This window comes from Filicampus tigris, chromosome 6, assembly GCF_054856515.1.
Source record: "Filicampus tigris isolate MCC_2025a chromosome 6, RoL_Ftig_1.0, whole genome shotgun sequence".
NCBI classification, from domain to species: domain Eukaryota; kingdom Metazoa; phylum Chordata; class Actinopteri; order Syngnathiformes; family Syngnathidae; genus Filicampus; species Filicampus tigris.
Genome location: NC_141222.1, coordinates 29,282,194 through 29,305,606, shown reverse-complemented (window position 1 = coordinate 29,305,606; position 23,413 = coordinate 29,282,194). Strand labels below are relative to the sequence as shown.

Below are 23,413 nucleotides of genomic sequence, written 5' to 3'. Positions count from 1 at the left end.
CTTCTGTGGTGTTTTCTCATCATTTTCTGTCTTTGTCACGGGGCGAGGCGTACGGTCGGACCAACAAGTGCGGCCGAGACTCCAAATGTTCTCTTCTGAGGTGTGTCTCCGAGTGCTACTCAAAGCGAGTCATGAAGAATGTAAGGATAGCAAAGCCCATCCGGACAAATTTGCTGCCAAATGTAAACCGCACCTCTGTAAGTCGCAATTCACCATACTTCAGTCATATACTCCGAATGCCAGTGAAGTTGGTTTTGGGGAGCCTCACATGACTCAATACAGGGATCCTTGTGGAAAAACACACAACCGTTTTTTTTTCAGTGAAAAACAAAGTAACAGCGGCAACACAAGATGGCTGCCTCGTGGTTTCAGTCACTGCGCCGGTGGTCCGCAATCACGGGCCGGGTTCCCCCAAAGGCCGACAGTGCGGTGTCCACGGTTTATGCCATCCGCAAAGGCTACGTGAGGAGGAGCCTCGGAAGGACCCAGCCTAGGAATTTGGACATGGCGTGTGTGCGCGTTGATCATTGCCGTCTACAATAGTAACGCTAAGCCGACCCGTCATCACAAACTCGGCTACACGCTAACTTTTCCGTTTGGGAGCCCAGCAAGCAGGCGCGTTAAACCGCTTTTATTTGTTGATTTTTCTTGCTCTCGTGAAAGCATAAGAAGTACAATTGTAGAGAGACAGCAAGTTGTTTTCTTGAAGGGGCGGGGCTGGAAGGTGACTCCGCCGGAATTTCAGATCATGGAGAAGTTTAGCCACTAAAGGGAAAAAGGACACAAAACATCATGACAACAATACCATGCCGACGCGCACACAATTTCAATTCATTGAGATGAACTTTGACCTCATTGAAGTTGAGCTGGATGGATCCGCTGTCGTTTGGGTCAAACTTCTTGAAAATTCCTGATCGCGCGCAAAAAAACCCCAAACAAAAAACAATGAATGAGCCATCTCTAACTTGTGTGAAGACAACACGCTGATCTTAGGTCGCTCACTGAACTCAGCGGGTGCTAACTAGCGCTCGTCTGATGTTTTAACAGCACGCTTGGCTTCCATCCCGAACAAGTGTCACGTTTTAACATCGCACTTAGCTTTGGTTGCCATCTTAGCAGTCGCCAACTAGTGTAATGTTTTGTCTCACTGACAGACACGCACACACTTACTCGGTGGTAACGATCACAAAGTTTTGTTTTAACAACACACGGAGCTTACCAATTGCTAACTGCCGCCAATTTTCCATTTAACAAGGCACTTAGCTTCATTTGCTAACTCAGTGGCTGCTAATTAGCATCGGCTTTTGTTTCAACAATACACGCAGCTCCCCAACTCCTGTCAAGTTTTGTTTCAAAGCACAATGAAAAAGCTTTGGTTGCTAACGTAGCCTAGCGGTCAATAACGAGTGTGAAGTTGTGTTTTACTGACAACCTTAGCTTAGCTGTCAGCAACTGGCTGGGGTGGGTTTTGCTTGAACAACACACTTAGCTTCAGTAGCTAACGAAGCTTTTGCTAACCAGTGTCAAGTTTTGTTTTGGCAATGCACGTAGCTGAGCGCTCGCTCTCAAGCGGAGGTGTTTTGTGTGCGAGGTGTCTGGAGTTAGCGGTTAGCTTACGGAACATGATCTCCAGCCTCATCAAGCAGCCCACAAAGTTGTCAAAGTCCAGCGTCAAGTCCGGCTCGGCGTAGCGGGCTACCAACAGCTGGTAGATGGCGTTGTTCAGGGTGAAACCTAAAAGACAAAGCCAAGCAAAACATGTCAACCTATTCCCTCGGCAACGGGGTAGGCTAACTGCATTACGGCAGGGTTTCCGAAACGACGGGCGATAAGCCGGTGGCTGGCGTGTGTTAACTCGGAGTCGAAAGACCAAAGGCTTTTTTTTTTTTTTTTTAACTCAACTTCCAGCATCGTTGAAAGTGACCATAGTGCATTAGCATCAGCGTTTAGCATGGGCGGGAGCTGCCCATAGTCTTTGGAGGTGACCGTAGCGTGTGTTAGCATTAGCATTTCTTGTGACGGGACCGAGTGGCGTCTTTGAAGGCGACCACGGTGCGCGTTAGCATTAGTCTTAAGCGTGACTGACTAGCATCTTTGAAGATGACCGAAACATGTGTTAGCGTTAGCCTTTAGCCCGCCGGGACCGACCGGCGTCTTTGAAGGCCACTCTCATCTCGGGCGTGCTCATGGTGCCGGAGTTGTCTGTGTCGTTCTTCTTGTAGATGGACTGTCAAGGACAGAGCGAGAGAGAGCGAGAGAGAGAGATAAGGTCAGTCCCGTGGCGTCCACAGGTTCAAAGTTGCCCTCCTACCAGGTAGCGCTGCACTTTCTTCCACAAGGTGGCAAACTCTGACAGACCCAACTTGCCGTTGCCGCTCTCCTGATGCGCCGTTAAGAACCGCGACGCTCGTTTTATATCCCGGGATCGCGTCGATGCGCCGCCGGCCGCAGGAAAAGGATACGTCCATGAGGTTAACCATGACTCTGCACGTCTCGGCGCCGAAGCCGCTCGTCTTGATGTCGCTTCCTGGAGGCGGAGAGGAGGCGAAAGCTTTGCCGTTTGTTTGCCGCGCGGAGCCGGGTCTGAAGCGCCGTCTCAAAACTCACGCTTGGAGACGATCTTGTTCATGATGGTCCGCAGTTCCGCCGCAGAGATCTCCATGTCCTGAAGCGGCCGGCGCACACGTGATCATTTCCGCGACGTGTTAGCACATTAGCGGCGGCGGCTACGTACCGGTCCCGCCAGCTTGGCAAACAGGCCTCGGAAAGCCGCGTCCACCTCCTCGTCGGGAACCATTTCCTGTCGAGGCCACGCCGGCCGCGTTAGTCCGGGTCAACGCAGCAGATTGCCGCCGCTTGCGTTCATTTGCGCATCGTCGCCGTCGGGCGGATTTGTTCAAATTTGGTCCATTTTGTCTTTGCTTCTAACCTCAGGTGCGTCCCCAGTGAAACCGTCTGTTTTCAGGGCCGAAAGAAGGCAGATCGGCGAATTTCGGCGCCCATATTCGTTTGCGGTCAAAAGGAAAACCTTGGCGTCCAAATGGGACAAGACTCTTCACTTTGTCGAACCGTCTCGAAGCATCTGTTTTGAAGTGACTACGCTTGCCGATGTCCATGTGTGGGGAGCAGCCAGCCTTGTCAGCGGGTCTTCAAAAGTGACATAAATACTTCAAATGTCATTTTCGGCGCCAAATGACGTCTTTCAAAATGACTGAAAAGTTCAGTTTGTTCGGATTTCGGCGCACTTCGGAATGGATTTATGATCGGCCCTCAGACTTTTCAAAAAGGCCGATGCCGATTTCCGTCGAAAGGCCGAACGTCGGCGGCGCCGATAATCCGTTTATCCCTAGTACGTGTCCGGCGATTCTTTGGGCTGCCACTAGAGGGAGCCCAAGTACCACCGGTAGCACACCTCGTCAATCTCCAACTTGAACGAGGTGGCGTTTTGCGGGTCGTTTCCTGAAAAGTTGCCGGAATTCCGCCCGACAGAGACGATGGGATTCTCTTTCTGTACTCACATCATCAAGGTCTGCGCCGACCGGGTCGTCAAACGGCCTGAAAATGTGAAACGCGCATGAGTGAAAAAAGGAGCCCCGGCCAGGCGCCCCGGCATGGCCTCGTTTAGTTGTGCCGAACCGCCGGCGGCAAACAGACAGCCGGCGGACTGCGCTCGCTGGCGCCATTGATGCGGGCCCCCCCGTCCCCGCCCCCGTCCCCGTCCCCGTCCCCGCCCCCGTCCCCGTCCCCGCCCCCGTCCCCGTCCCCGCTTACACGGTCTGGCTGCGCTTCTCGGAGAAGACGCGTATGCAGAAGTCTCCGTTGAGGTGCGGCTCGAAGGTGGAGGGCACCACCAGGTACTCGCCGGGCGGCAGCTTGAAGCGGGTGCTGACCTCGCGCAGGTTGATGAAGGTCTCCGAGCGAGCCGTCTGAGCGTGCGTCAGGAAGAAGTTCTTGTCCAAGTGCACCTGCTGCTGGCCGTGGAACTGAGGCGCACACAAAGCCGCCGCCGCCGCCGTGAGCGCGCGCAAAAAGCCGTCGGAGCCGGCCGGCGGCCGGCCGGGCGGTTGCCCCTCACCTGTCTGGGAAGCTGAAAGACAACAGGGGCGCCGTCACAAAGGGCTTGCCCCAAAGCCAAAGCCAGCCCGTCGCCCCCTTGCTGATTGATTGAAACGTTGGAGAGGCGTCCGAAACTGGAAGCCGGCGGCCGGCCTGAACAAACGCGTTTTCACCCATTTTTCGCTTCCCCATTTTTAATGCAGTTTTCACATCCCGATTTTCCATTCCATTTTTAAATGTCACTACTTGAGTTTCCATTTTCAATTTTCCCTTCCATTTTCACTTGCCGATTTTCAATTCCGTTTCCACTTCCATTTTCAAATTTTCACATCCCGTTTTTCCATTCCATTTTGAATTTTCACTTCCCGAATTTTATTTCAGTTTTCACATTTTCACTTCCCGATTTTCAATTCCATTTTCAAATTTTCACTTCCCGATTTTCCATTCCATTTTCACTTCCCAATTTTCCATTTCATTTTCAATTTTCACTTCCTGAGTTTACAGTTTCACTTCCCGATTTTTTATTCCATTTTCACTTCCCGATTTTCAATTCCATTTTCAATTTTCACTTCCTGAGTTTCGCCCCCCAAAAATACGTTGGCAGTTTGTTGACATGCTTGTACTGCCCTCTTGTGGAGAAAATGTTGTTTTGGGAGTTTTGTATGCCAAGGCAAGCGAGCGTGATTTTGGCCGCAGAAAGATTTGTCTGTAAATGAACTATTGCTTACAGAATTCATGTTTCAATTGTGTTTTAAGTTGCGAGTTTGATACAAGATCCTAGGCGCCGGTCTGCGCTGGCGTCTCTCTGGCAAAGGCCCATGTAAATTAGCATTATGCTCGCGCTTATGCTAACGGTTACAAACAGGTTTTTTTTGTTTGTTTTTTTTTCAGATTTTGCGGCTAATGTCGGTGGCTGATTCAAGTCGACATTGTTTCAAAATCTAACGAACGTGGTCGTATGTTACTTTACAGTTTACATCCAGAACGGTGCCAACACAGCGAGAGGCTACCTGGTCTTCATGGCTAAAAGCTGTTAGCTGTGTGGAAAGCTAGTTCCTAAACATAGGAAAAAGCTCGGGCAGCCCCGCCTGGCCCGGATGGAAAAGGAAGCCGCGCTAGCCGGAACGGGACAAGCCGGAAGGAGAAGAAAAAGACGACAGGAGCGCGGTGGAGCGCGGTGGAGCGCGGTGGAGCGGGGCGTCCCCCAAGGCGCGTCGCTCGGTCCGCTATTCTTCACCATTGCCCAGATCGCACGGCACCGCAATGGGACTTTTCTTTTCCGGGCTACTCTCGGACATTGTCCGTCGCTTCGTTTCTTTTGTCTCGTTGGCGCGCGGGCACGCGGGTCGGGGGGCGTCACCTCGTAGATGGCGAATCCGATGGTGTGCATGTCCTCGCCCTGCTTGCGGAGCTTCCTTCGGTTCTTCTGGATCAAACCCATGACGAAGCTGCATCCCACCTCGCCGTCGTCCGGGTCGTCGTCCTCGGGGTCCAACTTGACGACGAACTGCGGGTTCATCCAGAAGGTGTCTGCGGGCAGGCGCCGCCGCGTCACCGCCGAGCTCAAGCAAGCTAGCGCGCTAGGCTGACTCACAGGGGTGGTTCCTGCAGCCGCCGGCCGTGGAGCCGCGGCGCCACGAGCCGTCAAACTTGTTGATGCTCCAGTGCTTCACCGAGTCGTCCAAGATGGTGTCGGGGGTCAACGTGCACACCTCCACGCGGGAGTAGTGGCCCAGGAAGTCTCGGTACGACATCCTGGCGGAAGAGAAAGAAAATGACAAGCGCGTCCGCTGGGATGCGACGATTGACTCGGGCCCCGATTCCATCGGATTTTCAATTTTCACTTGACGATTTGACATTCGATCAAACACGTTCAGCTCCCCATGTTCCATTCCATCTTTTTAAAAACCACTAGGTGCTTGTCATTTGATGCTGCAGCCATCCACGCAATGACGATTGGCGCAAGTGCAGCATTTGATCGACACATTCAAAACGTGGTGCCATTGGAAAAAAAAAAAAAAAAAGCATCACGATTAGGAGGAACATCATCATTTAGCGCTCGAAATTAGGGATGGAGCGATTATCGGCCGGGCCGATATTCGGCGCGTCGACGAATATCGGCATCAGTCTTTCTTTTTTTTCCCTCCATTTCTGATGGCCGGTATTCAATTTAAAACCGTTGAAATCCAAACAAACATAGGCGACAGTTGACCATTTCTCTCATTTTGAAATGTTTCATTTGCTGTCATGGAGCTAGCTCCCTGAGCTTTTTGTTCAAAAATTGACAGTAATAATAATTCCAAAATCAAGGTTATGAAAAATTGAAGACGTTCCAACAAAGTTGAGGGTTTTGATTTTTGATGGCAATATTTTCCTTTTTACCGAAAACGACTATCGTCATTGTCTTCCTTGACGACCAATAATGGGCATCGGTCCCGGAAAAGAAGCGCATCGCTCTCTCTCTACTCTAAATGCGTATACTGGAATGACCTAGGTACGCGATCAGGTCAAACTTTGGCGTTGCCGCTTAGGGCTCGCGAGTGCCGAGATGTCCGCGAGGCGGTGCAACCCGACTCGATGACTCGATTCATCCATTTCGTTTCATTTTGACATGGATGCATATTTCCAGCAGTTGAAATCCATTTGTGGGAATTTTCCAGCTTTGTACGCGGCAGACGTCGCTCACCAGAACTCTCCGTCCTCGGCGTTGGCGTGAGGACAGTCTCCCTGCACCGAGTCCCACTCGGACGACCTGCCGGGAGGGAAAGGGGGGGGGGGGGGGGTCAGGGGTCTTCCTGCGCGCTGACATCGCCGCCGCCGCCGTCGTACCCGTCACTCCAGGCGCCGGTCCACTCCACTTGACCCCAAGGGTTCCTGACCCGCACCAGCTTCTCCAGACGACCTCGGTAGTTGACCTGCGCACAGAGGTCGCGCAGAGGTCACCGAGAGGTCCGAGGGCGGCCGCGCCCGGACGGGACGGCGTCTCTGACCTCCACGGCGCCCGTCAGCGAGTAGGCGTGACCTTTGACCAGCTTCTGACGCGTGACCGCCTCCGAGTCGGCGGCGCTGGTGATCTGTCGGCGCGCACATTCGCAGCCGTCATAATGCGCCGCACGCGCGGGAGGGGGTGTGGCTTACTGACATCGATGGAGCAGCCCAAGAGGGCCCCCGCTTCCAAGGCTTTTTGCAGGATTTCAAAGAGGTCGGCGGGCGCTCGCTGGAGGTCAAAGTTCTCGGCGATGCCCCCCGTGAAGTCCTCGAAGCCCTCGGTGGTGGAGCCCCCCGACAAGGCCTCGTAGCTGCCGTTCACCCTGCGCGCACGGGGACGCTAGGATGTGCCAACGCTAAAGGGGGGGGGGGGGGGGGGGGTTGGCTGTAGGTATCCGGGGGGCATTCTCACTTGGCGTAGGCCTTCTCGAGAAGCGCGCTCCAAAATTCGCGACCCTCCGCCGAGTGCACGAACAGAAGCTCGCCATCTTTGACCGGAAGGCGGTCGTCGATCACCACGTCCACCCACTCGCCAAACTGCCAAAACTGCACGCACGCACGCACGCACGCAGGCACGCACGCAGGCACACGTGGGGAAAAAGTACAGGCGCACGCGCGGGACATTTGCTGACAACGGCGTTTGTGCCGCTTTGTTTGCGCTGAATCGCTCGAAGGAGCCAACGACGGCGGATCGAAGACGCCGTGGCTTTCCAATGATTTGCTGCCATCTTGTGGAATCCGGGTGCAACGCAAGTGCGGACGAGTCGCGTAACATAGCCGCAGCTGTACCGTTCGGTGCGCGTGGTCCCTGAGTGACAGGGGCGCAACCATTCACTCCATTCCATTGGATTTTCACTTCCCCATTTTCCATCGGCCTTCCACAACGGCGCAGCGTTTGACCGAGCGAATGGAAAAAAGGTTCAAGAGTGGGAGGAAGGTCATTTGGGAGCACTCGAAACGAGTACTTTGGCCACACTCGGCGAGTCTCGACTCGAACCCGTGATCGGATTCATCGATTTTAAGATTCAAAATGGATTGGGACCGCTTCAAATCTGCAGGTGAAATGGGGCAAAAATGAAAAGTGATGATTTCGCGGATTGTAATTTGTTGGCGTTTGAAGCCCTTTGGATGGATTTTCCATGAACGGTCACACGCGTGCTCGGCGACGACGGCCAGGTGGAGCCAAAGCGCGCAAATGACGCGCGAGCACAAACGGCGTTTTCAGCAAACGCGGCAGGTTGGCTTCCACCGTCAAATGCGGCTTTTGCGACGGCCGAGCGCGCCGGCGCCACCTCTGACCTGGAAGTGAAAGATCCCGGCGTAGTTGTCCCGAAAGCTTTGGTCGTCGGGGACGACCCGAGCCATCACGTACTCGTTGAGGGTCAGCGAGGCGATGGCCGCCAACAGCCAACAGTCCCCTGCGTTGGCGCGGCAACCGTTAGACAACGTGGGCGCGCACCTCCCGTCAATCGCGAGACGGGAGACATTTGCGAACAAGTTCCTAATTGCTATTTGTCCTTTCAGCCGTAAATTGAGGCTCCTTTCGGGCCGGCCAAATTTGGGTCAAAACAACAGACGATGAGTCCGGCTCCTCCTGCTGTTGCGCCTTTGGTTCCGATCCGTCGGCTCGCTGGCTTTCACGCGAAACCAGCCCCGTTTCAAGTGCTGAGCAAATCCGGAAAGGCTCTTCGACACTCCCAAAAGTCGCCGTCCATGTACAGTACGTATCCAGATTGAACGAGTTGATTTGACTTTGCCTTTGATTTGGTATGATCGATTTTTGCCTGTTCTTATTTTCATTCGTTTGTTCTTTTAATATTTCGTTGTTGTTGTTTTTTTTATGTTCACTCGCATTTCTTTCTTTTGGAGGTCGGCGGTTTTGCTCCTCCCGACGCTCAAAGTCAGGCGCAGTGTTGCCAACTTGTCAGTGAGGAGAGGAAAGTAGCTATTGGCTAACCGCGAGGAGGGCTAAGCCAATCATCGATACGGGTATCGATCGATCGGCCTCTCGCCTCCAGTCACACGGGAAAAACACGGGTGGCTGGATTTGTCGCTCTTTTGTAAAAAGAGTCGCTCGAGGGCTCCGAAAGGTCGCCGACGACGTGGCTAAGACGACGGAGACGGCACAAAGGTGAGTTGTCATTAGCCGGGGGGGAGGAGCCGAGCTTGCCGATCCCGCCCATCGGCAGACGGCAAAATGACTGACAGGAAGTAGCGCGCGCGCACGCGCGCGTTCAACTTTGTTTGAGTGTTCACGCCTTTTGTCACGCCGGGAGATTGTTCAAGTCCCGCTTCCTCTTTCCGACTCTCGCACGCGCGCGCGCGGAAAGGTACATCTTGAGCAGCCTGGACATACGCGCGCGCGCGCGCCGCTGAAGCTGCAAATACTCGACTCCATTTTGCGTGCCACAGATCCCACTCGGCCAAACATTCCTGCGCAGTCCTCAACAAACACGCGCACAGAAAGCCGCGGGCGGAAAAAAAATCCAACATGTGAAAACAACAAGTGAGTCACGCAGCTGGTGACTCAGCGCGCGCGCGCGCACGCACGCACGCACACGCACAGCGCGAGGGCGTGTCTGCGTGCGTGGAAGAAAAGTTGGCGTGTGACGGCCAGGAGCTTTTTTCTTCTACTACTTGTAGCCTAGGCTAGCTCCAAGTGCAATTTTGACGGCGTGCGCGACGCATCGAGAAACAAAGCTCGACCGCAAACACAATCCAGAGATTGCGGCGACTATCGAGCGCAGCTTTTTGACTTTTGGGACCTGAGGCGTTTGGACTGTCCTTAAGTGATGTGTGACATCAACTGTGATGTCATGAGATGGCGAAAAATGAGAGGAGGAGGAGGAGGCTGCTGCTGCTGCTGCTGCTGCTGCTGCTGCTGCTGCTTCACTCCTATTCCGCAAACGCAATATTCATCGGGATGCCGTGTTTCGACCAGTGGGGACATATTCTTGAAAAAAAAAAAAAAAGACGTTTCCCTTGCTTTCTCTTTAAATCTCATGAAATTCATGACAACAAAAGTCCACTTTTTACTGGTGTACAGGAAGAAAAAAAAATCCCCTATCACCTTCATAAAAAAAAAGAAAGAAAGAAAAGGGCATTCCAGCATGAACGTGTTCATTGCGACAGCGGGAACGAGGGATGTAACGATTGGCTCAAGCTCCGATTCGATTCGATTGTCCATTTTCAGTTCCCGGTTTGATTTAAAAACAAACTCATTTTCAACAAAATAAATGACTCGCGGCGGTCGACTGGGTAGCACGTCCGCCTCCGAGGTCGCGGGTTCGATCCCGGCCTCGGCCTCCCTGTGCGGAGTTTGCAGGTTCTCCCCGTGCCCGCCCGCGTGGCTTTTCTCCGGGTGCTCCGGTTTTCCTCCCACATTCCCAAAACAGGCATGGTAAATTAGCCCTAGGTGTGATTGCGAGTGCGGACGTTTGTCTCTGTGTGCCCTGCGATTGGCCGGCAACCGATCGGGGGTGTCGCCCGCCGACTGCCCCAAGACGGCCGGGATAGGCTCCCTTGTGAGGAGGAGCGCTCTCGATAATGGATGAATGACTCATTTTATAACCAAAAGATGCTCTTATTTGAACATTGTGTTCTTGTTACAAACTGTAACTTGACCGAAAACAAGCTGAAAATCAACTCGTCATTTGAAGTGTTTAACGACATTTTTGTCCGGTCGTCTGCGTTTTGTTAGTGCCGCAACTGAACATGTGGGCTACAATAGTTTTGACTGTTAGCATTACAAATCCTTCTGTGCTCAAAATTTCGATAGATTCTTTTTTTTTTACACCGATGCATCTTTTAAGCCGTTTAAATGGATTTTCGATGAATCGTTACATGCCTAGTGAGAACATCTGAGCAATTTTCAATATTCACTAAACTTCGGCCATCCTTCCCACTATTGCCGGTCGACTGTTGCCACGCTGGGATGGGGATACTTTTGGATACAGCTGATGTTCAGATTTTCAAACAGTTGCCCACAAGATGCAATTTGTACGATCGCTGAAGATCTGTCTGAGATCCAACAATTGACAATCGCTCAGACGGAGGGAGGGAGGGAAGGAGGGACCTACCGAGCGCCCCCTGGCAGATGTCGGTCCTGGTGGCTCCGCCCACGATGAATTCAGGTGAGGACACCAGCTCCTGATTGGACACAAACGAGAGGCGTCAGTCACCTACGAATAGTCCTTTGGCTCTTTCCAACGAAGGAGGCAAGGAGGCAAGGAGGCAAGGAGGCAAGGAGGCAAGGAGGCAAGGAGGCAAGGAGGCAAGGAGGCAAGGAGGCGAGGAGGCGAGGAGGCGGCGACCGCGCCCTTCCCCGCCCATGGTCGGCGTACCGTGGGCCTCTTCCAGGTGACCCCGCGGGTCTTGTAGGAGCTGCGTCCGAGCTCTTTGAAGCCGAGCGCCTCGGGGGCGGCTGGGAAGGTGGGGTCGCAGAAGAGCCTGCCGCTGCTCACGCACTGGGCCCGCAGGGCGCCGAAGTTCTGGTTGAGGAAGGGGACGGCCCGCTGGTTGGTGCCGAAGCCCGCCGCCATGGCGCGCTTCTTGGCCAGGGTGGACGCCACGCCGGACATGGCCGCCAGAAAAAACGCTCAACTTGCCGCCCGCCTGGAGGAGAGAAAACTTCGGCCGTCTGGAAAAACTTGGGCCGTTTGGGATTCTGCTCCGCGTGACGTCACCACAGGCAAATAAACCCACGCCCTGCCGAGGGGGCGGGGCCGCGAGCCTGCCCGCCCGCCCGCCCGCCCGCCTTCACTTCCGCAAACTCGGAAATTGGTTCCAGCTTGGATGAAGCGAACACCGAAGCCCCAAAATTTGCCATGAGTCACGCGTCATCTTCGTCACTCCTCAAACTGTTTTGACTTCCGATTTGGTCTACCCACCCGCCTTCAAAAAAAAAAAAAGAAAAAAGAGGAAGCGCTTCCTCCACATTGAGCCTCCAGGAGGTCCAGTTGCTGTTTTGGGTGGTCCAGGCCGGAGCAAATCCTGTCCCCCGAAAGACCTCAAGAAGCAAGTTCCTTCGTCACTTTTGAACGAGACGAAAAATAGAAATAAAAAAGCACACCAAGAACCACGCAGGCCAACCAAATTGGACTTTTTCACTTTATGAAAAACAAAAGTCACGCTCACAACTAAACAGGAGTTTAAGCAACAGCAACGAAAGCCCCCCAAAAGGGTCACAATGAAGCAAAGCATCGCATCAATAAAAAGAGGAGCCAAACAAGAAAGACGTGTACTAACATGTACACGCGTGTACAGCGGTGTATTGAGCGACAAAGAGGCGCAGCCTGCGAGTGGCACGCTGGCTCCCTCTAGCGGAGGCCTCTCAAACTTGCGGGACGATAAAGCGTATTTTGCAGCCGCCTACTTCTAAAGTTGAACGTGAGAGTGTATCCGGGGGTGGGGGGGGGGGGGGCGTGAAATATGCTCGGACAGTCCCAGGTCCCATGCCAGATAATTGACTTTCGGGTATGAACATATCATGACGGCTCGTCCGCGTTTTCGGAAGCATTTTGGGGTTTGTAAAAATGTCAACGGCAGTCTTCAACTAAAACAATTCCGAGCTGACGTCAACGTGACGTCACACGCCGTGAGCAATCAAGGCGCGCAATTAAAGACGTCCGAGTGGCTCTAAAACGTGTCGCTTGAGTCCCCGCGACTCGTTTGGTTTCCATCATGTTATGGTTGGACGACCCGACCGCACCACATCTTCTAGGCGTGATTTTCTGCGAGCTTTACATGCTAGTCAGGGGCAGGCAAAAAGAAGGGAGACGACAAGGGATCTCTGATTGGTTGCTTTGGCTTGGGCCGGGCGGGGCCGGTTGTTTCTCGTCACACTCGAGACGCAAGATGGCGCCAGAGACGGCGGAATTCTTTTCGGTCAGCCCTCACGTCAGCGTTGCTCTTGAAAGCGCGTCCAACGCATTTCCCCTTGGAACCGAGTCGACCCGCTCTCGTTTCGGATGGAGGACGGGGTCGACGTTACTGATCGCGGAGGAGAGCGACGTTTTTCTTTGGCTTGGGAGGGAGGCTGCCGCTTGGCGCGAAAGGTGGGACGGGCACATGTTGCGACAAGCGCCGCCCGCTGGTGGGCAGAGGAACTGCAGAGAAGAGTTTCCGCTCGCGCTCCAAAAAGCTCCCGAGAGTCCGCGCGGAACAGCGGCCGCCCGCGGAACAGCGGCCGCCCGCGGAACAGCGGCCGCCCGCGGAATTTCCGCGGCCGCCCGCGTCACACCCCTTTGACGATCACACATTTACACTAGGAAAGGAAATGATGAGCAACATAGTCATCGCTTTCACCGCCATGATTTGGATTTGCACAAATATTTGCATGATTGGACTTTGAAGTATTGGCACGTTAAAAGACACAGAAAGCAAGTCAAGCCGGATGGAGCAGGGGGCGGGGCTCGCGCTCAGCCTCGCCAGCCCCGATCGACGCTCACCGCTCGGGCCCCGCCCCCACGCTTCCCGCTCGCGCGGCAAGCCGTCGGCGCGCGAAGGCCTCGGCCCAGGCCGGCGCCTCCGCCGCGCGGGCGGCGCTTCCCGTTCCTCGCGCCACCGCCGCCGAGCCGCCGCCGTCGCCGCCCATCCGCCGGCACACGGCCGTCGCCCAGTCGGAAGCCGGCAGCGCCGCCGCCGAGCCCTGGGCGGGAGCGCAAAGGGCGGTCAGGGGCCGATGGGACGCCGGCGGGTGGTCGACGGCCTTACCTTGGGAACCTGGCAGGCGCACAGCACTTTCCCAGAATGCTTTTGGGGAGCCAGCAGCATGACGTGAGCGGAAGGCCGCGCCAAACTCACCAGGTTGACCGTCTTCATCAGGACCTGAAGGCGGCAAAGGGCCGACTTAGCAAAGGGGCGCAAACGGCGAGGGGCTCGGGGGGACCGGTCAACCTACGGCCAAGGACGGCGCCCCCACGGCCCGGACCAGCACCGCGTCCCGTTCGCCGTCGGCCAGCAGCGCCTCGGCCGCCGCCGCCGCCTGTCGGGCGTGGTGTGGCGGTTAGCTCGGCGGGCGGGGCTTTTCATTTGCAAAGGGCTTCCTTCACCTGCGCGCTCTCCAGCTTCCTGACCAAAGTGTTGCTCCGCCTGCGCATGGCCTTGAGGCGCGCCTGCAGTTCCACTCGCAGCCACTGGGGGACGGGCGTGTTGTCCACCGCCTGGAAGACGCCGCCGAGGATAAAGCAACGCTCGGCCGGCCGGGAGGCGGCGGAGACGGACGGCGCCGGCCGCTTACGTCGGAGACGGCGCCCGCCTCCTTGGAGAGACTCTGGGCGGAGTCCAGGCGGGAGGAGGCGGGACCCGTCATCCTGGCCGCCAGGGAGTCCACTTCCTCCGACAGCGATCGGCCCGCCTCTCGAGCCTCCAAATGGGATCGCGCCGCGCGGGGTTAGCGGCGGGTGGCTAGGCTAAGCGCGCCGCGCGCTTTGTCCTCACGCTGAGCTAGGCTAACATACTGACCCGAGCGGCCTCCGTTCCCGTGACGGCGACGATGCGACTGATCCCTTTGGCCGTCTGCCGCTCCGACACGATCGCCAGGCTGCCGATGGAGGACGTCCGCGCCAGGTGCCTGACACACACACACACGCACGCGCGCGCAAGATGGAGCCATCGGGGTTTTTCTCAGGGCCGATACCCATTACGAGCAGTCAAGGAGGCCGATCTTTGGAGCCGATATTCATTTTGGGTCAAAAGGAAAATATTGGCGTGAAAATTGAAAAAAGGAAAAAAAAACCGCCTTCAAGCATGTTCGTGGAAGCATTTCTCAGCTTTTCATTCTGTTGTCAACTAGCTTTGTTGTGAAATTGGAACAAGGGAGCGGCCGGGTTCACCGGCGGCATGTCGTCACGTCACCGCGCGAAAACGTCCAAAGTCGCCCCTACTTTCATTTTGGACAGGAAATCAAGTCGTCCAAAACGCCGACGCGACACAAAGGCGTCTCGGTTTTGATTTCGACGCGGTCGGAAATGGGTTGATTATCGGCCGTGCCGTTTTTCCAAAAGCCGATGGCGATATCGGTCCAAACGGCGAATATGGTCCGGTCGGTGCCCGAAAAGAAAAGAATGAAAGACATAAAATGGAAGGCTCGCTTGTTTCCGGGTGCGATCGTCGAAAGAGGCCAGCGGCGACATTGGCCAAGATCGCTCACGTTCCGCAGCAGAGTTCCACCGACGTCGGGGCCACGGCAGGAGGCTCCAGAAGGCGCCGGACGGGAACGGCCAGCGAGACCACTCGAACGGGGTCGGGGTACACCTGAAGACGGCAAGTACCGCGGTGACAGGGAGCCTCGGGACGGCGCCAAACGGCCGGCGGGCGGGCGCGGCGGCGGGCGCTCACCTCGTCGACGGTGCGCACATCCCGGATGCTCATGGCCACCTCCAGGGGGAGCTCCTGGACGTGCAGCGGCCGGTCGGCCGCCACCTCCGCGTTGACGCGGGCCTCCGCCTGCCGAAGCTGCTCGGCGCTGGGCGATTCCTGGCGAGCGTAGCCCGTTAGTGCCGGCGGCCCATCGTTCGCGCTAACGATGGGCCGGCCGCTCGCGAGCGTGAGCGGGCCGCTTCCCACCTTGAGGCTGACGTCCAAGCGCAGGCGGCCGGCCGACACGTGCGATCCTCGCTGGCGGAGCGACGGGCCCACCAGCTGGCGCAGGGCAAAGTTGAGCAGGTGCGTGGCCGTGTGGTTGCTCATGCACGCCACGCGGTGAGCCTGGACACACACGCAGATGCCCGAGGCCCGTTTGGCGGCGTGCGCCTTTTCCCACATTGCATTACCGTTTTTACGCTGCGCCTTTACAAAACTGCAGAAAATCGCCGGAAAAAAAAACCATGACTAACGTGCATTTCTATCCGAGGAAATCGTCACAGGCTTGCCCTTATTCTGCTTGCTCCAAAAGGAACCAACCGATAGGGCTGCTCGATGATGCCAAAAATACACAAATTGCTCTGGTGGCATTACTGAAACGATCACCTATTTTTGGGAGCAGTACGTCTAAAGGTGAAATCAAAAAAATAATACATTTTAAAAAAGGTGCAAAGGTGTCTAAATTCAAGCAAACAACCGTGTGGTGCGGTTTAACCGCTGCCGCCAATTCATCTGAGGCCCCCGCACTCACCTGGTCCAGATGGAGGTGCAGGCGGTCCCCGGTCTTGAGGGTGTCGGCGGCGGTCACCTGGTGGATGACGTAGCCCCCCGCCGTCGACACGTGCTCCACCGAGAAGGGCACTTCCTGACAAACAGCGAGTGAAGGCGGTGAGTGGGCGCGGCGGCGGCGCGGACGGACGCAGGCACGCAGGCGCGGACGGACGCAGGCACGCAGGCACGGACGGACGCACGCAGGCGCGCGCTCGCCGGCCACCCACCTGCAGCTCGTCCCGTACGAAGTAGCCGCGGTCGGCGTCTTGCCCGCCCTGCTCGGCGTAGAAGCAGGTCCGGTCCAGGATGACGGCGCAGCGCTGACCCGCTTCCACCTGGGACACCAGCGCCGCGCCGTCAAACAGGGCCAGCACGCGCGCTCGGCACGCCGGGAACACTGCGAGGGGAAACGGTTTTCGGCCGGTGAGTCGCTTCCAGCGACGGACGGCCACGTTATCGGCCGCGAGGGACGGACGCGTTATCGGCCGGGCCCGGGCACGTCGGCGGCGCCCGCGTCCGGCCGGCGTCGGCCTTCTTTCCAAATCTGATGGCCGATCATCAATCCCTTTCAAACTGCGACGTGTGAAAGTTGAACTTCGCTTTGAAATTGTGGACCAATTGGAATTGTGAGCGTCAAACGGAGATAGCTCCCTCAACTTTTTCGTTGAGTTTGACAACAAAGTCGGCAAACGTTTATCAACATCGTTTACGAAAAATGTGCAATCAATGGCCGCCCCCGGAGATGGTCAAAAAGGGCGGGATCAACTCTTATTCCGCAAATTGATCAGAATGCCACATTTCAACTAGTGGGCCTGCGTAGAACATCTTCTGGAAAACAAAGATGTTTGGCTTGACTTCCCCCTTCAATGACGATATTATTCTTTTTTTCGATTTCGACGCCAATATTGTCCCTTGCTGAAAATGGCTTCAAATATCGGTGATGGGCCTCATCGGCTACTCATAATCGGTATAGGTCCTGAAAAAAACATATCAGTCAGTCAATCTCTCATATCGGCTCCAGATATCGGCGATGGGCCTCCTCGGCTACTAGTAATCGGTATCGGTCCTGAAAAAAAGATATCAGTCAGTCAATCTCTCATATCGGCTCCAAATATCGGCGATGGGTCTCTTCGGCTTCTAATAATGGGTATGGGCCCTGAAGCAAAAGCACGCGGGTCTATCTCTGCTGCAGAAACGCACTCACCGTAGCGCTCTTGCCGGAGAGTGTACTGGTACTTGGCGCTGTCGTCCGTGTGAGCCACGCCCTCTCGCCGCAGCTGGGCCAGGGCCACCACGTCGACGGTCACGCGAGCGTCGTCGGCGCCGTCCCGCTCCGACGTCACCTGACACCGGCGACGACGTGGCGCTTTAACCTCGGCCGGCGGCTCAAAGCGGCGCGGGCGGGCGGATACCTTGTGTTGCTTCGCCACGAGCCGCTCCACTTCCTGCCGGTCGACGGACACGCCCTTCTCGTCCAGTATCAGCTCCACCAGGTCCAGCGGGAAGCCCAAGTCCCGGTGCAGCGAGCACGCCACCGACGCTAAGGGGGCACAAAATGCACACCGGCCTCCGGTCAAGGAAATGCCGATAATCGCCACCGATATTTGTCAAACTGACGATTATCGGCGGCGATGCCGATTGTCGCCACCGATATTCGCCAAAATGCAGAATATCGGCATTATACATCGATATTGGCTTTTTTTTTTTTTTTTTTTAATCTGCTGGCCAATAATACATCTAGCTGTTATGAAATGCGCTATATCAATAAAATTGTATTGTATTGTATCCATTTAAAACGGTCTTAACTTCAAGGTACTCATTATTTGAGTGTCCAGTTAACTCTTTATAAGAGTTCTTTTTGCTCTTTTTGTTTGAAACCAAGACAAACATAAGTGACATTTGAACATTTCTGCCATTTGGAAATTTTAGAGCAATCTGTTGACTGGAAAAAAGTATCTGGAGCGAATGTTTCTGTTTTCATGTCACTTTTGGGGACACTTTTTGTTGCAATTCCACAACAAAGATGTATTTTGGCAGCATTTATAATAATTGAAAAAAAATCAAAATCAAAATCAACCTTATGGAAATCTGAAAAATTGTTCAATAAACATGCCTAAAGACCTTTCGACAAAGTTAAGAGTTTGACATTTTTTTTTATTAGACTGACGCCAATATTTCTTTTCTACGAAAAATGGGCTCCAAATAGCGGCCCTGAGGAAAACATGTCGCTCAATCTCTAATATCGGCAATCGGCCTCCTCGACTACTAACAATCGGTATCGGCCTTGAAAAAAAACCACATGGGCTCATCTGTAAAATACATACACGCGCAGACACTCGAAGGCCGCGACGTCCACGCTAGTCGGCGTTGGCGTGAAACTAGCCGACCCCGAGGCTACGCCGCGCTTGCTCGCATGACACAAGGTGTCATTCTTTCTTTCTGCTGACCCCTCTACGGCCCGGCTACGCGTGGCACGCTAGCTTAAAGCTAACCAAAACCATACTGTCAAGTTGAACGTTTCGGTGCCGCAGGGATGTAACGATCCATGGAAAAAATCGATTCAAACAGCTTGAAATCGAAGCACAAAAAAAGGTAACGCTATTTTCTGCTCGCCGCGTTAGCGCGAAGCTAGCGGACACGGGCGAGGTCACCAGGAAAGAGCGGCCGCTGCGGGTCCACAGTTTGGAGGGTGCGTCGGATGAGCCTGCCGCCCTGCCGCAGGTTGGACAGGAAGCGGTCCTCGTTCTCGTTGATGACGTCCATCACCTGCCGGCGGCGGCGCACACTCGCCGTCAGTCGCTTCCTGCCGGACGGCGTCGGCCCGCCGGCCGGCCGGCCGCACTCACCCGGTCGGCCTCGAGCCGCAGCTCCGGATACACGTCGCCCTGCGTGCGCACACCACGCACAACCATAACATGTAGGCTATTTGTGTGTGCGTGAGTCCCCACAAGTGCGTGCGTAGGCTAGGGCTGCTCGACTATGGGGAAAAAAATATATATATTTCCATCGTGATTATTTTGGTCATTGTCGAAATCGCCGTTCTTCAAACCGTCATTTCTTTTTGGGTACAAATCAGGAAAAAGTTCCAAAAACGCAAGTAAGTAAATGTAAATGTAAAAAAAAAAAAATCAATAAAAAGGCGCAAATGTCCAAAGTCAATTTCAAGCGCACCACCGAGACGAGCACGGGAGCCATTTTTTCAAAATCCAATCCAACCGAATCGAAAATGGGGAAGTGAAAACGGAATCCGATCGGGGCTGGGGCGAATGGTTACATCCCTAATGGTTTGCGAAAAGCGGGCCGGCGGCCAACCTACCAGGCTGCGCGCCACGTACGGCACCAGGCTGGCCAGCGTTCCCTGGGGAGCCCGCAGAACCTCGGCGGAGAAGCGCACCGCCCGCCTCAGGATCCTCCTCAGCACCAGCCTGGCAGGGAGCAGGAAGGCAGGCGCGCGTGACGGCCGGTGGCTGGCGGCCGGCGGCCCCGAGCCCGGCCCCCGAGCCCCCCCCCCCCACTCACTCGGCCCCCGACATGCCGGGATGGACGCCGTCGGCGATGCAGACCGCCAGGGCGCGGGCGTGGTCGGCCACCACCCGGTACGCCGTGTCCAGCCGCGCCTCGGGACCCGTGCGGCCGCCGTACGCGGGAGCGCCGCTTTTCTGAGGAGGAAGACCAGGGAGGTGGAGGGGGGGGTAGCGGTCGCGGTGCGGCGGTCGCGGCGGTCGCGGCGCCCGCTACCTGACGGATGGCGTCCATCAGCGGGGCGAACAGGTCCGTGTCGTAGTTGGAGGCTTTTCCTTGAAGGACGCTGAGCAGCCGCTCCAGGCCCAAGCCCGTGTCCACGCTGTGGCGCGGCAGCGCGAGCAGCTCGCCGCAGCGCTCCCTGACGCGCGCACACGCAAAAGGCTCACAACAGCACAAACCACTGACGCCGAGGAACAAAACAAAACAAAAGGAAAAGAAAAAAAACAAAACAACTAAAGACCCGCCGCCATTTTGCCCACGCTTGAAATGGGCCCCCCCCCCCCCCCCCCCGGCCCCCAATTTTGTCACATTTGGTGGAGCGCCATGGCCATCATGGCCGGGCCGGGTCACCTGCTGTACTGCATGAAGACCAGGTTCCAGATCTCCAGCACGTCCGGGCAGCCGGCGTTGACCAAGCGGGCGGCGTCGCGGCCTCCCACGCGGTCGTAGTGGATCTCGGTGCAGGGGCCGCACGGGCCCGTCCGGCCCATCTCCCAGAAGTTCTCCTCGGGCCCGAACGGCAGGAGGCGAGCCTCGGGAACCCTGAGGAGGAGGAGGAGGAGGAGGAGGAGGAGGAGGAGGAGGCGGTCCCGGCCGGTCAGCCCGCCGAACCGAACCGAACCGAACCGAACCGAACCGAACCGAACCGAACCGAACCGGCCCGCCCCCGCGCGATGGGCCTACCCGACGTCCAACCAGATGCGGCGCGTTTCCTCGTCGGCTTCCAGGCCCGAAGCGGCGTCGCCGGCAAAGTAGGACACGTAGAGCCTGTCGGGCGCCACCCCGTAACGCTCCGTCAGCAGCCTCCAGGCCATGGCGCACGCCTCCTCCTGCCAAAGGGATAAAGAAGGCGCGCTCGTGGACGGAGGCCTTCAAGCGCAGCGACGGCGTCCTTTGATCCCGGCGGGGCGGGGGCGGGCCTACCTTGAAGTAGTCGCCGAAGGACCAGTTGCCCATCATCTCGAAGAAGGTGTGGTGGTACACGTCCTTGCCCACGTCGTCCAGGTCGTTGTGCTTGCCGCCGGCGCGCACGCACTTCTGACTGTTGACCACGCGGCGGTAGGACGCCGTGGCGCTGCGAGGGTCGGCCGTGCCCAGCAGGATGGGCTTGAACTGCGACGGCGGCGAAACAAAAGAAAAACACAGCCGCCGGGGCGAGGCGCTTCATTTATGTTTTGCGTTTTCAGAGCGCGGCAGCAACGACGCGCGGCAGCAACGACGCCCGCCACGCAGCAACGACGCCCGCGCAACAAGCGCAAATAGGCTTCTTTCTCGGAAGGAGCGCATTCTCATGACCCGGCCGGGTACGGGATGTCATTTTTGGGCCGGGGGCTAGGGGGCCTTTTGCACCTTTTTAAAAATGTTGTACCAACTCATTTGATCCATTTTGTTTGATGCAAAAGGGACTCAAGTTACACCGTGTTGCAAGGAAAAGTATTTGTCTCTACATTTTGTTCCACGTCTTACGCAAAACATAAATGATCGTTTGAAAAATTGTGATGTCAATTACAAACGTGATAACTATTTGTTTTTCAAAATGGGGCGGCCCTCGCGTGAGCACCGTCACGTAGTGGTTGCTTTCCCAGCATGCATGGCCTCCGAACTGTGACGAATGCGTTCCTGAGCGTGTCACGCGACAATTGAAGGAGTGTCGCTTAGTTTTGGGTTTGTTTGTTTGTTTTATTAAAGGACGACGCACAGCGCCGATAGTCATGAGCTAGCCTTTCTCGCTGTGTTTTACGACCTTTGTGTGAAGTGACTAAAAAGGATCTTCACTGCTTCTTCTGTCACCGGACGGATCTTGCACAGATCTGTCTTACGAGGCAGGTAACGTGGAAACCAATTCCTGTTCGTCATTTGACACACGCACGTGGCTACGCTCGCGCGACTCCGCAGCAGCAACAGCAACAGCAACAACAACAACAACAACAACAACAACAACATTCAGTCAAGTCACAACACGGAACTTCCGGTCAAAATAGCGCCTGAAGGAAACGAAATGTCTCGAGTCAGCATGCTGCCACTCTTATTGTGAAAGGCCGCCGCTTAGCCGGCGGTTCTTTCCGGTAGCGTAAGCGCTCCCATCCGACCTGGTTCATTCCGGCGTTGACAAAGAGCAGACTGGGATCCCCCCTGGGCCGGACCGGGGACGACGGGACCAGCAGGTGTCCGTGCTCCCGCTCGAAGAAGTCCACGAAAGTTTTCCGGACGCGCGCGGCGCTGACTTCCGGGGGACACGCGCTCGCTTGGCGAACCCAGCCAACCGGCCGAACCGGCAGGCTCCGGCGAAGCAGCGCGAGCATGGGCGGTCGAGGCAGGAGAAGAACGGCTGGGTCAGAAGGTCATCGCGAGGAGGACGAGCCTGGTCCGCGGAGCGCGGAGCCGCGTTGCGCTTTCTTGTCGCTCCTTGGCGGCGCAGGACAACAACGCCAGAGCGCCTCACCGCCACCTCGCGGCCGGAAGGCGTACGGCGCCCCCTCTCACTCCTCGCGCGTTTGCCGACCCGACCGCAAGTGCTCGACTTTCAACAGTTGCCCCAAAAACCATGCGAGCCGGGGACCCGTGACCTTTGACATTCCGAAATTTCACACAAGTGCACATTTTCCACCCCAAAATTCCCCATTCATTCCCAATCAGACATTCGACGAACGTTTCATATCGTTCACTCAACATCATTCAAAATGCTCAGCTCGCGACCCATGGACAATTCCGAACATGCGGCCGTATTTCTGCTATTTGGAAAAAAGATAATCCTCACAAATCAAATGACAACGACCCGAAGTAAGTTCAATGCTGTTCAATGAGCCGAGAGTTTCAAGGCCCAGTCCCCACACTTGCACGCTACGCTCTTGGCCGAACTGCACACCTACGTAGTCGAAGTGCAACGAAGGGTTCGAGGGCGCAAGTTACAAAAAGTGCACACCCACGTAGTCGAAGTGCAACGAAGGGTTCGAGGGCGCGAGTTACAAAAAGTGCACACCCACGTAGTCGAAGTGCAACGAAGGGTTCGAGGGCGCAAGTTACAAAAAGTGCACACCCACGTAGTCGAAGTGCAACGAAGGGTTCGAGGGCGCAAGTTACAAAAAGTGCACACCCACGTAGTCGAAGTGCAACGAAGGGTTCGAGGGCGCAAGTTACAAAAAGTGCACACCCACGTAGTCGAAGTGCAACGAAGGGTTCGAGGGCGCAAGTTACAAAAAGTGCACACCCACGTAGTCGAAGTGCAACGAAGGGTTCGAGGGCGCGAGTTACAAAAAGTGCACACCCACGTAGTCGAAGTGCAACGAAGGGTTCGAGGGCGCGAGTTACAAAAAGCGCACACCCACGTAGTCGAAGTGCAACGAAGGGTTCGAGGGCGCGAGTTACAAAAAGTGCACACCCACGTAGTCGAAGTGCAACGAAGGGTTCGAGGGCGCGAGGTTACAAAGTGCACAAAAATGGCAGAATCGGGACACCGCTTGTGACGTCGGCGAGGTCTGCCCCTGCGTCA

The 23,413-nt window shown here is 55.8% G+C and overlaps 2 protein-coding genes across 2 annotated transcripts; both read right to left on the bottom strand.

The window, feature by feature from the left end:
* Positions 1-588: 588 nt before the first annotated feature.
* LOC147146689 (calpain-2 catalytic subunit-like) lies at positions 589-11,983 on the bottom strand. The gene is made up of 21 exons (XM_086033979.1): positions 11,388-11,983; positions 11,124-11,193; positions 8,344-8,462; positions 7,457-7,590; positions 7,199-7,367; positions 7,047-7,130; positions 6,886-6,971; positions 6,743-6,808; positions 5,651-5,811; positions 5,417-5,586; positions 4,076-4,087; positions 3,772-3,983; positions 3,519-3,555; positions 2,735-2,800; positions 2,608-2,665; positions 2,463-2,527; positions 2,312-2,380; positions 2,149-2,227; positions 1,618-1,734; positions 852-910; positions 589-765 (listed from the first exon to the last, which is right to left on the bottom strand). The coding sequence occupies exons 1-21, from the start codon at positions 11,622-11,624 to the stop codon at positions 742-744; spliced, it is 2,094 nt and encodes a 697-aa protein (XP_085890105.1). The 5' UTR covers positions 11,625-11,983; the 3' UTR covers positions 589-741.
* Positions 11,984-12,139: 156 nt separating this feature from the next.
* On the bottom strand, positions 12,140-22,378 carry aars2 (alanyl-tRNA synthetase 2, mitochondrial (putative)). Its single transcript, XM_086033977.1, has 22 exons — positions 22,014-22,378; positions 20,848-21,036; positions 20,608-20,753; positions 20,275-20,466; positions 19,918-20,062; positions 19,699-19,838; positions 19,496-19,604; positions 19,026-19,064; positions 18,831-18,945; positions 17,592-17,719; positions 17,384-17,522; positions 16,407-16,576; positions 16,160-16,273; positions 15,613-15,753; positions 15,385-15,522; positions 15,197-15,300; positions 14,509-14,617; positions 14,285-14,410; positions 14,097-14,207; positions 13,946-14,029; positions 13,759-13,872; positions 12,140-13,693 (listed from the first exon to the last, which is right to left on the bottom strand). The coding sequence occupies exons 1-22, from the start codon at positions 22,224-22,226 to the stop codon at positions 13,490-13,492; spliced, it is 2,970 nt and encodes a 989-aa protein (XP_085890103.1). The 5' UTR covers positions 22,227-22,378; the 3' UTR covers positions 12,140-13,489.
* Positions 22,379-23,413: the final 1,035 nt, after the last annotated feature.